Genomic DNA, 14087 nt, shown 5'->3' on the forward strand with positions numbered 1-14087 from the left:
CCTCCTCCTCCAGCATCATTGTCCTCCCGACACTCATCTCCTGTCTGGTCCCCAGATCGTCCACGGCCATACTGCCTGCCTTCCTTAAAGCCTGCGTCTGCATCTGTGCAAATGAGCGGTTCACCCAGACAAGTTCCATGTCTGCAGCTCATGGCATTTTCTGCACCTGCTCTTGAATGGGACTCCAGAACCCACATCCGGTCCATCACAATATTCTTTATGCCGCCACTTTTGCTCAAGAGTTCATAGATGTGTCCTTCAGTGGTGTCAAAGGAAAGGTTTCCAGTACACAATGTGTAGCTCTTGTTCAGTAATTTTTCCTGCTCTTCGTGGTCACCCCAGAAGACAACCCGTGGTCGCCCCCGTACTGGCTCAGCTCCATGTCAGAGTCACTGCCCAGTGCGCCTTCTCAAGGCCTCTGGGCATCAGGGGCAGACAGGTGGACAGGGCACCGCCACCTGAGGATTCACGAGGTGGCGGAAGCACTGTTGTCATTTACTATTATGCGTATTTCCTTCATGTCTTGTCTGTGCATTTTTGTTTCACATAGTGGTTTTCCATATTCAAATCAATTGAAGTCCACAAATATTTCCTGAGCACCTGCTATGCATCGGACACGATTCTAAGTACGGGGATATGGTACGGAAGGAAATAAAATCTTTCTTCTTGTGTTGTTCACCTTCAAGTTGAAGGAGATTACCAAAAAACTGAGTAAAGGATATTGTATATTAGGAAGCAGTAAATGCAATAGGGAAGAATAAAGCCCAGAAGGAGGACGGGGTGGGGGGGAATGTTTCAAAATTTGAAAGCAGTAAAGGAATGATTCATGAAGATATTTGGGCAAGAACATTCCAGCAAAAGGAATCATAAGTACAGGGTCCCTGAACTTGAAACATGCCTAGTTGTTCCCGGGCCAGCAAGGCGATGACTGCAGCTGGAAGTTGAGTGGCCAGGGAAGGAATTGGGAAATGAGGTGCTAACATCCTAAAAGTAAGGGTAGGGTGGGTGGTGTGAATCCTGTGGGGCCCTGTAAGCTGCTGTAAGGACTTTGGGCTTTTACTCTGAGTGAGATGGGGAGCATCTTTGAAAACTTAGGTTGTTTCCAGTTTTTGCTACCATCTATCATGCTTTGTGATTTTTTTTTCTGTTTTTTTTTTAAGAGTTTATTTATTTATTTGAGTGAGAAAGAGGAGAGATAGCGAGAGAGAGCATGAGCGGGGAGGAGAGGGAGAAGCAGACTCACCAGCTGAGCAGGGAGCCCAACATGGGGCTCCAACCCAGGACCCTGGGATCATGACCTGAGCCCAAGGCAGATGCTTAACTGACTGAGCCACTTAGGCACTCCTGTGATTTTTCTATATAAATCTCTGTTCACATCTTTGAGCACTTCCCTAAGAAGAAGTTCTAGAAGTTAAATTCTTTGGTCACAGGTTAGGAATAATTTGAGGCTCTTGCTGCATATTGCCAAAAGGGCTTTCCAGAAAGTCTATACTCACTTAAAATATAATGTAGTTCAACAATATTGAGTGCCTTCTACTTTATTGAGATAGACATGGTCAAGGGACTTGAAATACACCCGTGAACAAAATGAATCTTTCATTCTAGCAATTTCACTCTTGCCAGCATTGTGTCAGAGTGCCTGCCTTTATTGTATGCTTGCCAACACCAAGTATTACCACTCTTAAAAAGCTTCAAGAAACAAAAGGCAAAAGAGAAAGCTCCCGTAATTTGAATGATGAAAAGTGGTACGTTGTTATTATGTTCTTGTGGATTTGATTACTAGTGAAGTTGAATTACTTCCCACACATTTTCTAGCTAATCAGCCAATTGTCCTATTTTTCTTTAAAAGCTTTCGAAAACCTTTGAAAATAATTTAAAGAAGACAGGAAGTCAGCAGATTTAATATATATCTTGGGAAAGAAGTAGTGTTCAGGTCAAGTACATAAGCTTTAGAAATTGATCTGAAGCCAAAGAGCACATATAATGCAACTCTCATGTTCTGGAGAGGGCTTTTTGGTCAGGAGCTCCTTTCCTATTTCCACAGAATTTAAGAACTCTGGACAAGACCTTTCCACCGACTACAAATTAGAAGGGGGGGTGCTTTTCCCCAACAATCTCAACATCCCAGTGTTCCCAGTGACTTAAGAGCCCACCTTAATATCAAATCTGCTTTGAGAGCATTTATATTTTCAAGCTGTGTCATTGCTCAAGGTTTTAAGTTGCACAACTTTTCCACCCTCTGTGTGAGGCAAGACTTCCTTCAATCTATTATCCAGGGGAATACAGAAATGTAGCAGAAAGGGCACTGTACTGTGATAAATGAAAATTATAAATAACCCCAGCTCCCCCTAAAGGCATTTCTCCCACTTTTTATTAAGATAAAATATAGGGGTGCCTGGGTGGCTCAGTGGGTTAAGTATCTGACTCTTGATTTCAGCTTGGATCATGAGCTCGGGGTTGTGGGGTTGAGACCCACGTCAGGCTCTAGGCTCAGCGGGGAGTCTAAGATTCTCTCTCTCCCTCTCCCTCTGCTCTCCATCCCCCATTCTCTCAACTACAAAAAAAAAAAGATAAAATATAACGTAAGTGAGATAACATATACCATTGTGTAAGTTTAAGGTGTCCGACACACTGATTTGACACATTTGTATTGTAATACAATTCTTATTGTAGCATTAGCTAATACCTGTGTCATCACTTAATTATAATTCCTTCTAGTGGTGGGCACAATTAAGATCTAGTCTCTTAGCAAGTTTACTGTTTAAGATACGGTTTTGCTGTCTAGAATCACTGTACTGTATGTTAGCTCTTCAGGACTTATCTACTAGTTGTAAGTACTTACTTATCTACTGGTTGTAGCCTTAAACAACTTCTCTTCCCTTCCCCCACTCCTAGCGCTTGGTCACCACCATTCCACTGTTTTTTGGGTTTTTTTGTAGTTCCGTGTCTGTTTTTAGATTCCACGTATAAGATATATCATACAGTATTGTCCTTCTGTGTCTGACATTGCCCCCCACTTTCAAAAGTACTTGTTTTTGAGGAGAGAGAATCAAGACTGAAGAGAAGGGCTTTAATATACTTTTTGTGTCTTTCCATAGTTTGAATTTTATGACCTTAAACAAATATGACTTTAAAAAAATTTCGGGGGCACCTGGGTGGCTCAGTGGGTAGGGCCTCTGCCTTCGGCTCAGGTCATGATCTCAGGGTCCTGGGTCCTGGGTCCACTTCTGTGGACTACCTATTTCCATTTTTTGCCTATTTATTGACTAGCATCTTCTGGATTTTCTTATCAATTAAAATGAGCTCTTACAAGGTATTAACCGTTTCTCTGTCGTTAGATGTAAATTAAAATATATTTCAAAAGTTTGCTTTTGGTTTTGTGTTTGGTTTTTAAAATATCTTGGCCATAGACTTTTGAAACAAAAGGTAACTAGAGTCTAACTAAGGCCTTGGGCCCTCATTTTAAGCCTGTTTTCCCTTGATTACATGGAGGAGGTTTGACAAAAGCTCTGTTAGGGCCATTTCAGCTAACCCTAAATTTAGATCTGTGAAGAAAAAAATGCGTGGGCCCGATTTAAGGATTATTCTGCTCCTATGCACTTTTAAATGATTAAAGAAGATGGGGTGGGGGCTGGGATGGAAGCAGTTGGTGCCAGAAATTTTTAGAATTCTGAGGTAAGACGCCAATTCTCTCAAATCTCTTGCATGTTGAGAGGCGGAGTAAATTACGTGCAAGCGAACAGAACTCTTGGTGGAAAAGTACTGCTCTGGGCTGCAGATGTGTGCAGGACTTGGTTTTAATCATTTTTCCCCCTTCTCTCTCTCCTTTCTTCCGCTACCCACCCCGCCCCCCATGCCCGTGACCGTGAAGAGGGCGGCAGGATTAGGATTCTGAAGGATAGAGACAGCCCTTCCTCTGTAAGGCCTGTTCCTGCACAGACGGTTAGCCCATCCATAGCCAGTGGACCAACTCCCGCCTTCGTCTGGGATACAGCAGAGGGTCATTGAGCTTGCCAAGGGTAGCTCGACAGACTACAAATAAAAGAACGCTGCCAACAAAGAAACTTCGGTCATTATTCTGAGCCAAAAAAAAAAAAAAAAAAAAGGCGCAACAACAGTTGCTTGCTGATGCGTTGGGACTAAGCAAATCTGTGATTGCGAAAGGGTTTAGATTTCCGAGAATGAACCAATTTGATCTGGAGAGCAGATCTGTCTCCCTCAAATATTGGGAGAGGTGTCAGGCGTGGGCGGGGGGGTCCTGTGCGCGGACTTGAGCTACACGGAGGGTGTCCATACCACAGCCTCTGGCGGGGAGGATTGGAGAAGGTCGTTAAGGAGAGTGAAAGGGGGTTCCCAAGGTGGAAATGGGTAGTCTGAGCCTCCAAGGTGGAGAGAGTTTCCTTGCTGTCCCCCCAAGGGAGCCTCGCGGTCCCGGACCTATGGGCGGGGAAAGGTGAGGCTTCAGAATGGAAGGCGAGGGAGAAGCTGAAGCAAGAGGAATGGAGTCGTGTATGGCGCGCATCAGGTGGCCGAGCGGTTTTCGGCCAGAGCTCTGCAAAGCCCAGGCTCTCGGAGCGGGTCCCGGTGCAAGAAGCCCGGGAGGGTGCGGAGGAGGGGTGCGCGCAGCGTCGCGCTCAGCTAGAGGCTGGAGCGGAGATGGCGTGAGGCTGGGGCCACGGCCTCACAGGTAGGGCCGAGGCAGGGGCTGCTCCCGCCGCCGCAGGGGAGGCGGGATCCGGCCGGCGGCGGGGGCGGGGGGAGGGGAAGGACCGTCAGGAGGCCAGGTGGGGGGTCGGAGCGGGCCCCCGCGCGGCGCCCGGGTGGCAGCGGAGGGGGCGGGGCCGGGAGGCTCCGCCCTCGGCCCCGCCCCTCGGCCCCGCCCCGCCCCGCCTCCTCCGCTGGCTAGTCCTTGTCCGCGGAGCCCTGCGCGCCACTAGCTCGCTGAGAGGGAGGAGAAAGCCGCCAGTTCCGGAGCCCTCCCTAGCCCGGCCCAACCTTTGCTCCAGAGATCATGGCTGCCGAGGATGTGGCGGCGACCGGCGCCGACCCGAGCGAGCTGGAGAGTGGCGGGCTGCTGCACGAGATTTTCACGTCGCCGCTCAACCTGCTGCTGCTCGGCCTCTGCGTGTTCCTGCTGTACAAGATCGTGCGCGGGGACCAGCCGGCGGCCAGCAACGACAGCGACGACGACGAACCACCCCCACTGCCCCGCCTTAAGCGGCGCGACTTCACCCCTGCCGAGCTGCGGCGCTTCGACGGCGTCCAGGACCCGCGCATACTCATGGCCATCAATGGCAAGGTGTTCGACGTGACCAAAGGCCGCAAGTTCTACGGGCCCGGTAACTGCGGCCGCCCAGGGGACGCGGGGACAAAAGAAGGGGCCCCGGCCCGGGGCTGGGGCCGGGGGGAGGCGAGGGGGGAGCGGGGCACCCCGGAGGAGAGGAATGGGGGACGCCGCCAGCGCCGGGATGGGCGGGGGGGGTACGGAGAGGAGGCTGGAGCGCCCGGGCGGGGGGGGGCGGCTGCTGGAGGGGGGCCTGAGGGGTGGGCGAGCTCGCCGGCCTGGAACAGGGGGCACGGCCGCGCGCACTGTTGAGGGAGCTTGGAGGGCATGGGGTTTGAGGGGGGGTTCCTGGAAGGAGGGGCGGTGTCGGGCTGGAGAAGGGAAACGAGGGTGTCTCGAGGGAAGCGGGGGCGGTGGGGAGGCAGGTCCAGCCTGGGAGAGGAGGCGAAGGCCGCTGCCGCCTGGAGGGGCCGCGGTGTGTGTGAAGGTGTGGGAGCCGGAGAGCGGAGGTGGGATGAGCGGCAGGTAGCAGCCGAGTGCGTGCCAGCGGGCGGTGTGTGAGTGCGTAGTCCGTGGCTGTGGCTGGCCAGGCGCGAGTGTGCGTGCGTGCGCGCGCTCGGAATGTGGCATGTGTCAGGTATGTGTGTGTGGCATGTGTTTGGTATGTGTGTGCGCATGCTGTGTGTGGCCGACCGAAAAACTGGAAGGTGAACGGGGAGGCTTGATGGGGGGAGAGGGGGCGAGCTGATGGAGGGAGGGAGGAGGCTTAACATAGCGGACAATGGGAACGTGGCGAGATGAGAAGGTAATAGAGCATTTTAATCTATAGCGGGAGAGAAAGGACTAGAAGCCAAAAAAAAAAAAAAAATTAAAAATGGAGGGAGGGAAAAGTGGGAGGATCCTGGGAAACAAAAGGGGTAGGGCTGTGAGAGCTGCTGGGTGGGTGTGGGGATTTCAGGAAGAGCCAAGCAGAGGGGAAATGAGGGTGGATGACTGCTGAGCCGTTGGAGGGGGGCAGGCTTGGAGGGCCTTAGGGATGAGGCTTTCTAAGCTTGGTTGCGGATCAGAATCACCTGATGCGCTGGAGAAAAAAACACCGATTCCCGGCTTAATCGCAGCCACGTTGGAGGAGGCTCTGTGGGGGAGGTCCAGCAATCTGCATTTTAAGCAGCACCCCCAGGCGCATTTGAGAAGCGGCCGGGTTTGGAAAGTCGCGCCCCGTAGACTATTCCGGAGAGGGGAAGGAAGAGATTTTAGCTCCTCTAATACGGACTCCTAAAAACAAGGAGCTCAGGGAGTGTGTCCATATTGAGGGCCCTCTTCCCCACTGGTCTGGAGAGAGGGAAAAGGATAGAAGGCGGTGATCTCTGTCATCTCCGCTCCTGCTTTGTTTTACGCCCAGCCCAACTAATCAAAATCAGATGGGTGAAGGTTCTTCGGGAACTGGTCCCCCTTACCTGTTTTTCCTTGTGGCTGATTTAGAAGACCTACCTTCTGTAGGCCATGTAACTGTCCAAAGAATGTGGGAACCACACCTTAGTTGTTGTCACTTCCCCTGTCACTTCCACTTTACATAATCCTGTAAATAGCTGTCCCTCCTGAGCTACACCATCAAGGACTTCAACCCAGTGCATGGGGCAACATCCTAGGATTGTAATTTGCAAAGTCATTGTGAGGAATGCAGGCCTGTGCAGAGACACAAAACTCCCGGGAGTCAGGCGACCTGAGTTCTAATCCTGGTTGGATTACTAACTAGCTGTGTGACCTGGTGCAAAGCATTGTTCCCTCTCTGGGCCTTAGTTGTCCCTCTGAAAAATGCTAAGGATGGCCCCCCATTGTGAGAGCTCCTCAGTCTCTACCCTGTGGTATCATCCCGTGAGCCCATAAATATGTGACATCACGTGCAAATGATCGTTCATATTATAGAGGATTCTTAAAAATTACTCATTCCAGTGCCCATCATTCCATGCACGGCGCTTTTGTGGAAACTGGGAATACAGCTATGAGCAAAACAGACACACATTTGTGCTCATGGCGCTTACATTCTAGTGAAGATACTTTCTGGTGAATAATCTCTATTCTCCAAAGACGTTTAATGCTCCCCTTGAGCCATTTTTTAGTGTTCTGTGACCATAATCTCTGGAGTAGCACAGTCCAAACCAGAACAATTGGCCTGGTTTCAAGTACTAGATGCTACCATGTCCACTAGAAGTATATCTATTTATATACACACACATTTGTGAAAACCGTGAGATGGGTTCTTTTTTTTTTTTTTTAACCTGCGTTAGACTCAATAGCATATAGTGAAGATCGCAAGCAACCGGTTTTCTTTCGAACCTTATTTGCATTTAAAAGTTGATCATACATTTTGTATAATTTGTTAAATAAAAATTCCTAGGGGATTGAGGTTTCCAGTGACCAGGCCATATTGAAACTTGATCTCATACTTGGCATTACGGTTACCTACAAACTTTAATGTCAGAGTTGCTACCCAGTCTACCTGGGGGGAACAGCACACAGTTGAAAGTACACTGACTTCTTTTCCTTTACTTGTGCAATATTTAAATAAGTCTACACATCTGCTTTAAGTACCTACAGAATAATTCACCACTCTCTTAGACAAAAGTTCAGTATAATATTATATATAATAGGATTCTAATGTTTTATATAATTTATAAAGTTATTTGGGGATATTGATTCAGTCTTTTTTTTTTCCCCATGAAAGTCTAAAATGTTTTGAGTCTTCACGCTCACCGGAGTGATGGAGCTGATCTCCTCTGCTACCTCTTTACTGACAGTTTTGATGATGTAACATGGGGATAGATTTCTGGACCACTGGTACACTTATCAAATGATTACTGCTGCAGATGCCACATGTTTAACACAGTCTCACAACCAAAAATCACTACGAGATACTTTTGACTCATTTAAACATATCAGAATACATTTCATAAGGAAGTGTTTTCATTTATGCCTCAGTACCTACTATCTTAAGGAGCCATAACTTTCACTGATATAGCCCAAATGCCTAGAGCCGAGACAGGCTCTGGGTTCAACGTCCTCAGTGAATTCTGACCCTTGGATTCAGTATTATCTTGGATGATTTCCTACCACCCCACCCCCCATCCCACCCCAGCAGATAAATCATTTGTGGCTCGTTTTATTAGCTATTTGAGAATTACAGGAAACAGATGATAACGTATAGCATATTGATTCGTAGGAGTCTGATGACAACAGGTCCTTTGGGATCTACCACATAATGGGGAAAGAAAGCATCAACATCACTTCTGGTTTCCACACGGAATTTGACACTGCCAAAGGGGGTGGTCTTTGTTGATGGGGAAGGAAGCCATTTTCTGGGTATGAACCACGGAGAAATTGACTGTCTAATAAAGAATTGGTCTTTGGTTTTGTTTGTTTTTTAAGAGGGGCCATACGGGGTCTTTGCTGGAAGAGACGCATCCCGGGGCCTTGCCACGTTTTGCCTGGATAAGGAAGCACTGAAGGACGAGTACGATGACCTTTCTGACCTCACTCCTGCCCAGCAGGAGACCCTGAGTGACTGGGACTCTCAGTTCACTTGTAAGCATTTTTTAACAAATTGTGCCTGGATCAAATTTCTACCAGTAATGGGATTCACAGCAGTACAATAGTTATTACTAAGCAGCCTGAAACTGGGGAGCATTTTGATAGGCTCCTGAATCTTGGACGGATCAAGTTCATGGCTTGGAGTAATTGCAGCAATGCTGAGTCACTTGCTGTGTTTGCCTCCAGTTTTGAGCTAGTTCTCTATGGGAACTTGGGTTTCTGTTCTTTAAGTCTTTCAACAGTTTCGCCTGGATTCCACACTAGGATTTGGTGCTTGGTGTGTAGGGGAAAGACTCTGTAGGGTACAGAGAGAGGGACTGGCAGAAGTCTTGCTGTTTAAAAGCAGCCCACATTTCTGTTGAAGAATGGGAGACTTGTGTTCTGCTACCAAACAGCTTCTCTCTGAATCTAATTGAGCCTAACTATAGGCCTCATCTACAAATGATGCTTATAATCTGCCCAGCAACAATGGTGTCTGCATTTTTAAAAAGAAAGGAAAAAAGGAGCCCCTTGTTTCCTGGCTTATGCTCCAAGGCTGAGGTCTTTGGGAGGAGTGGGGGAATGAGGATGGGGGTTAAGTTCCAACCTTGAGGCTTGAGGAATTGGCTTTGGTCAAACCGAAGTGTCTAATGATCACTTTAGTGACGCTGCACTAAGAATTTGACTAATCTTTCCCAGCTTTGATGGTATATAAAGACCATGACCTGCGCTTACAGATTTGTTATTTTACAGTGCATCTTCTCTATTTGCTCTTCTCTATAGCCAGTTAAATATTACTGACTCTTTTGGCTAAACCCCACCATTTTCTTTGAAAATACTGCTGACTTCAGAGTTTCTGGGTTGATCATTAGCCAGCTGTGGTTCCACCTTTAGGTTTTGGGTCCCAAGCTAAACCCCACCATTTTCTTTGAAAATACTGCTGACTTCAGAGTTTCTGGGTTGATCATTAGCCAGCTGTGGTTCCACCTTTAGGTTTTGGGTCCCAAGCAGACAGAAGTAGAGCTTTTAAGTCTAAAGGCAGGTCTTTTTACTTCAAAAACATAATTCAGCTACCTAACATCACCCCTGATTTTTTTTTGGTGGAGGGTATCTTAAGGATGCCTTTGTAAACACAGATTCTTCTGTGTGGGACCAGCCCGTTGTAATTTCTAACTTACACAGCTCTCTCTTCTAGAGCTTGCCTTTGTCAAGGAGGCGAAGCCTGGGTCAGAACGTTCTCCCTCTTAAACCAAGACACCCCCAGATCCCCTGGTGCCCTTTGAGCTCCACTCAAGCCTGGTGTGGGAGCCCCTTAAAGCAGGTTGCCGGGCGCTGCCTGCCCTGTGTTTGTTGTGCGGTCTCGAGCACCCTGGGGACCTTTATAACATGTTCCAATAGGGAAGTTCCCATTGTTCTCGGTGATTATTTTGCACAAAAGCGGGTCTGGCTACCTGGTTAGACAGGTTGGGTACTCCTCTCTGATTCCTACCCATACGCAGAAAGGGGAGACTCTCTTGGCCTGGGACAGTGATAGGATTAACCCTGCGTTAGGTGGGCCCCAAGAATGCGGGGGGGGGGGTCGGGGCGGTCTGCTGGCTCTACCCCTTCTCACCTCTTTTGGAAAAATGTTTTATTTCAATTCAGTTTAGTTGACCTCTACTGTACTACAGTAGTTTCAGAGGTAGAGTTCGGTGGTTCATCAGCTGCACCTCACACCGAGTGCTCATCCTGTCACGTGCCCTCCTTTGTGCCCCCCGCCCAGTTCCCCTCCAGCAGCCGTCAGTTTGTTCTTTGCAGTTCAGAGTCTCTTACGCTTGGCCTCCCTGTTTTCACCTTATTTTATTTGTCCTCCCCTTCCCCTGTGTCCACCTGTTTTGTTTCTTAAATTCCACATATGAAATCACGTGGTATTCGTCTTTCTCTGACTGACTGACTTCACTTAGCCTAATACCCTGTAGTTCTACCCGCATCATTGCAAATGGCAAGATGTCCTTCTTTTCGATGGCTGGGTTTCTGGTCTGCGCTCTTAGATCTGTTTCCTCCCGTGCTCTCCTGCCTCCTTAACCACTCGCTTTAACTGCTATGCATAGCTTTTTGCTTGCGTCGGGGAAAAAAGACATGGGTCTCCTGCTTTCCTCCATCCACCGGACTCCTCACCCCTTCCCTCCACCATCAGCTGCCTGCGAAGTGCTCGCCCCTAACCACTGCTTCGTTTCCTCCCCGCACCTCCTTAACTCCTGCTGCCGTTTCCAGCCCCACGACTCCACTGGGCTGCTCCTTCTCTGAGCTTTCCAGGGACGTGTTTCTTGCCAGCAGTAACCTGACTTGTCCAGCCCTTGCCGTGGATTTCCTGTCGCGTGCCCTCCCCCACCCCACCCCTGCCGAGGGTCTCCGTCTCCAGAGTCCCCCGGTCGGCCCATGGGAGCTCCAGTTTTAACTTCATGAACTCACGCTTCCAGTTCTCCTTTAAAGTAGCTCATACCCTCGCCTTTCCGTTCCCATGGACACCCCAGTACCGGCTCTCGTTCCTTCACACGCAGACCTACCCGCTGGCCTCCTGGGCAGCCTGCACCTGCTCTCCTCGCCAGAATCCACCCGGTAATGCCCCTGCCACCCCGTGTGCACCAGAGCACTGGCTTCCTTTGTCTTAAACCCTTGCCACCTATAGGATCAAGTCCAAACTCTTCAGGCTGGCTTTCCACAACCTTCATGCTACACTGGCTTCTCCACCCTCACTCCCACTCTGTCGCTGTCCGCTTGCCCCCCAGATCTGTTTGGCCTCGCCGGCCTGCCTTTGTACATGGCATTGTCACTTTCTGGAACCCCCTCTTGCCTCAGGTCCTTCCATGCATTGTCCAATGCACAGCCGCCTTCGTCAGGTGTTCGGAAGTCCTCCTAACGACTCCTCCCGAGCCCTTGCTCTTCTCACCGCCCCCCCCTACACACAGACATGACTCTCTTGGACCTTCCCTTGCCCACTCCGTGCCTGAAATCACTACCTGTTCGCTGTTTCTTCCAAACGAAACTCTTAATTCCCCATTGGCGAGGACGGTTGGGTGGGGGTGGGGGTGGGGGGAGTCCCGGGAGATTTACAGCTTTTCCGGAAGCCCAGCCCACAGGCCTGCAGCAGATGCTTTCAGGTGAAGCATGACAGTGCTCATTTGTGTTTTCTTCTCTCCCTCCAGTCAAGTACCATCATGTGGGCAAACTGCTGAAGGAGGGGGAGGAGCCCACTGTGTACTCTGATGAGGAAGAACCAAAAGATGGGAATGCTCGGAAAAATGATTAAAGCAACCAGTGGAAGCATATCTATTTTTGTATTTTGCAGAATCATTTGTAACATTCCAGTCTGTCTTTAAAACATGGTGATTTCAATATTTAGAGCAGTTTCGAACTCGCTGTTAAGTTTTTGTAATTAACATCACTAGTGACACTGAACCAATTAACTCTTCCATCTTCAAGTGCATGGCGTGTTTGTGTGTCACAAATCCAGACCGTGAACTGCAGTGCTGTAACCAAACATCAGGACTCTCCCCTTCTGTCTGTGGTTAGTGCCAGCTGCCTTTAAATTGGTTTTTTTCCTTAAGCGACACAGGTAAGACTTGGGTATTTCCCCCAAACAGGTTTAAGAAAAAAAAAAAAAAAGTTAACTGGGCAAAGTCCTAGCCCTGAGAACCAAGGATCAACTTCTTGTCCCCATGTCCTCAAGAGAGCAAATCCCTTATTTCTCAATTGACTTAACTGCATGATTTCTGTTTTATCTACCTCTAAAGCAAATCTGCAGTGTTCCAAAGCCTCTTTGGTATTGACAAGAGAGAGCTGCCCAGTAAAAAAAAAAAAATTAAAAAAAAGAAAGAAATCTCAAAGCTGGGCCTGATCGGGAAAAATACATTCACTGTGTTTGTAGACTACATCATTCTTTTTGTCCTCTGGACACTCAGATGCCTCCACTAACAGAGCAATGTACAGTAGGGCTTAAAACAGGATCTGAACATTCAGAAGAAAGCTTTGGAAGAAATCCGCTGGCTTGCCGAGAAACCTAAATACAGGGAAAAACGTAGAACTCTCTCCCCCATCCCCACGTTCACGGTGGGACAAGAGTGATTTCACACAGTTTGCCGGGAGTGGGAGGATATGCCTCTACTCTCCGGAGAGCCTTCACACCCTCCCCCGCCACCCCCCAGGAGTGAAGAAAGTATACATCACTAGCCAAGGGGTTTTTTAAAGTATATTCCTTAAGGTGACAGTTATTCTTCTGTTACAAAACCATAGCCACTGCAAGAGTAGTAGGCCAAGTGTCTAGGTCTTTGATATTGGTCTTTTGGTTAACAGTAAACTTCGCTTAAGTAGACTGTACAGTTGTATGAATTTGTAAAAGTATTATATGAACTAGTGAGGTTTCAGACTCTTGTAATTGTAGTTGAATAGTCCTTGTATTTTCTTGTGAACTGTGTTTAATGGTTTTACCTCAAATCAGAAAACAAAATGAAGTGCTTTGGTCAGTTAATAAAAAATGGTTTTACCCAGTACAGCGTGGTGGGTTTTTAAGCCCTTTAAGGTTCTTTAAACCTTAACCTAAGAAACCAGATTCGATCATTTTATTTTAGCTTAATACTCAGCTTCGTGTGTGTGTGTGTGTGTGTGTGTGTGTGTGTGTGTATTCCAAAAGAAACCAGTAAAGGGGCAAAACTTCAGAGGCCTCATACCACAAACCAAATACCAGCTTGTCCTGTTAAGAAGCGGTGAATTGGGGCGCCTGGGTGGCTCAGGTCATGATCCCAGGGTCCTGGGATGGTGCTGCGCTGGGCTCCCTGCTCAGCAGGGAGCCTGCCTCGCCCTCTGCCCCTCCCCTCCACGTGCAGGCTCTCAAGTAAATAAATATTTTTTTTAAAAACAGTGAATTGAGATGAGCTAAACTGCACTCATGAAAATGCAAACTGTCATTTTTAAAAAGTTAGTGAATTTATTTTTGTGACTTGTCAATCTCTGCCTCTTAAATCAGAACTTTCTAAACTCGAAGCCACCTCTTCCTTGAGGTCCATAGCAAGGTTATCAAGGGCTAACTTTACTAAGGACATTAAAAGTGCCTTGGCAGGTTTGGCTGTTTCTGTTTTCAGATACCATCTGATCAGGAAGGCATTCGGAAATTCTTATATGCTAGCAAAGTTAATTCGCCTCCTGTCAAAAGGTCAGATTTGCATATGCAGTTTGTTGTGTCAGCACAACTTCTCAGAAT

The 14087-nt window shown here is 48.1% G+C and overlaps 1 protein-coding gene across 1 annotated transcript; it reads left to right on the forward strand.

Moving 5' to 3' along the window:
- The first annotated feature begins 4920 nt into the window (after positions 1 to 4920).
- Positions 4921 to 13380, forward strand: PGRMC1 (progesterone receptor membrane component 1). Its single transcript, XM_080795685.1, has 3 exons — positions 4921 to 5339; positions 8711 to 8866; positions 12037 to 13380. Exons 1-3 carry the CDS (start codon positions 5012 to 5014, stop codon positions 12138 to 12140), a joined length of 588 nt encoding a protein of 195 aa, XP_080651811.1. The 5' UTR covers positions 4921 to 5011; the 3' UTR covers positions 12141 to 13380.
- The last annotated feature ends 707 nt before the right edge of the window (positions 13381 to 14087 follow it).

Source organism: Martes martes (assembly GCF_963455335.1).
Source record: "Martes martes genome assembly, chromosome: X".
Classification (NCBI taxonomy): Eukaryota; Metazoa; Chordata; class Mammalia; order Carnivora; family Mustelidae; genus Martes; species Martes martes.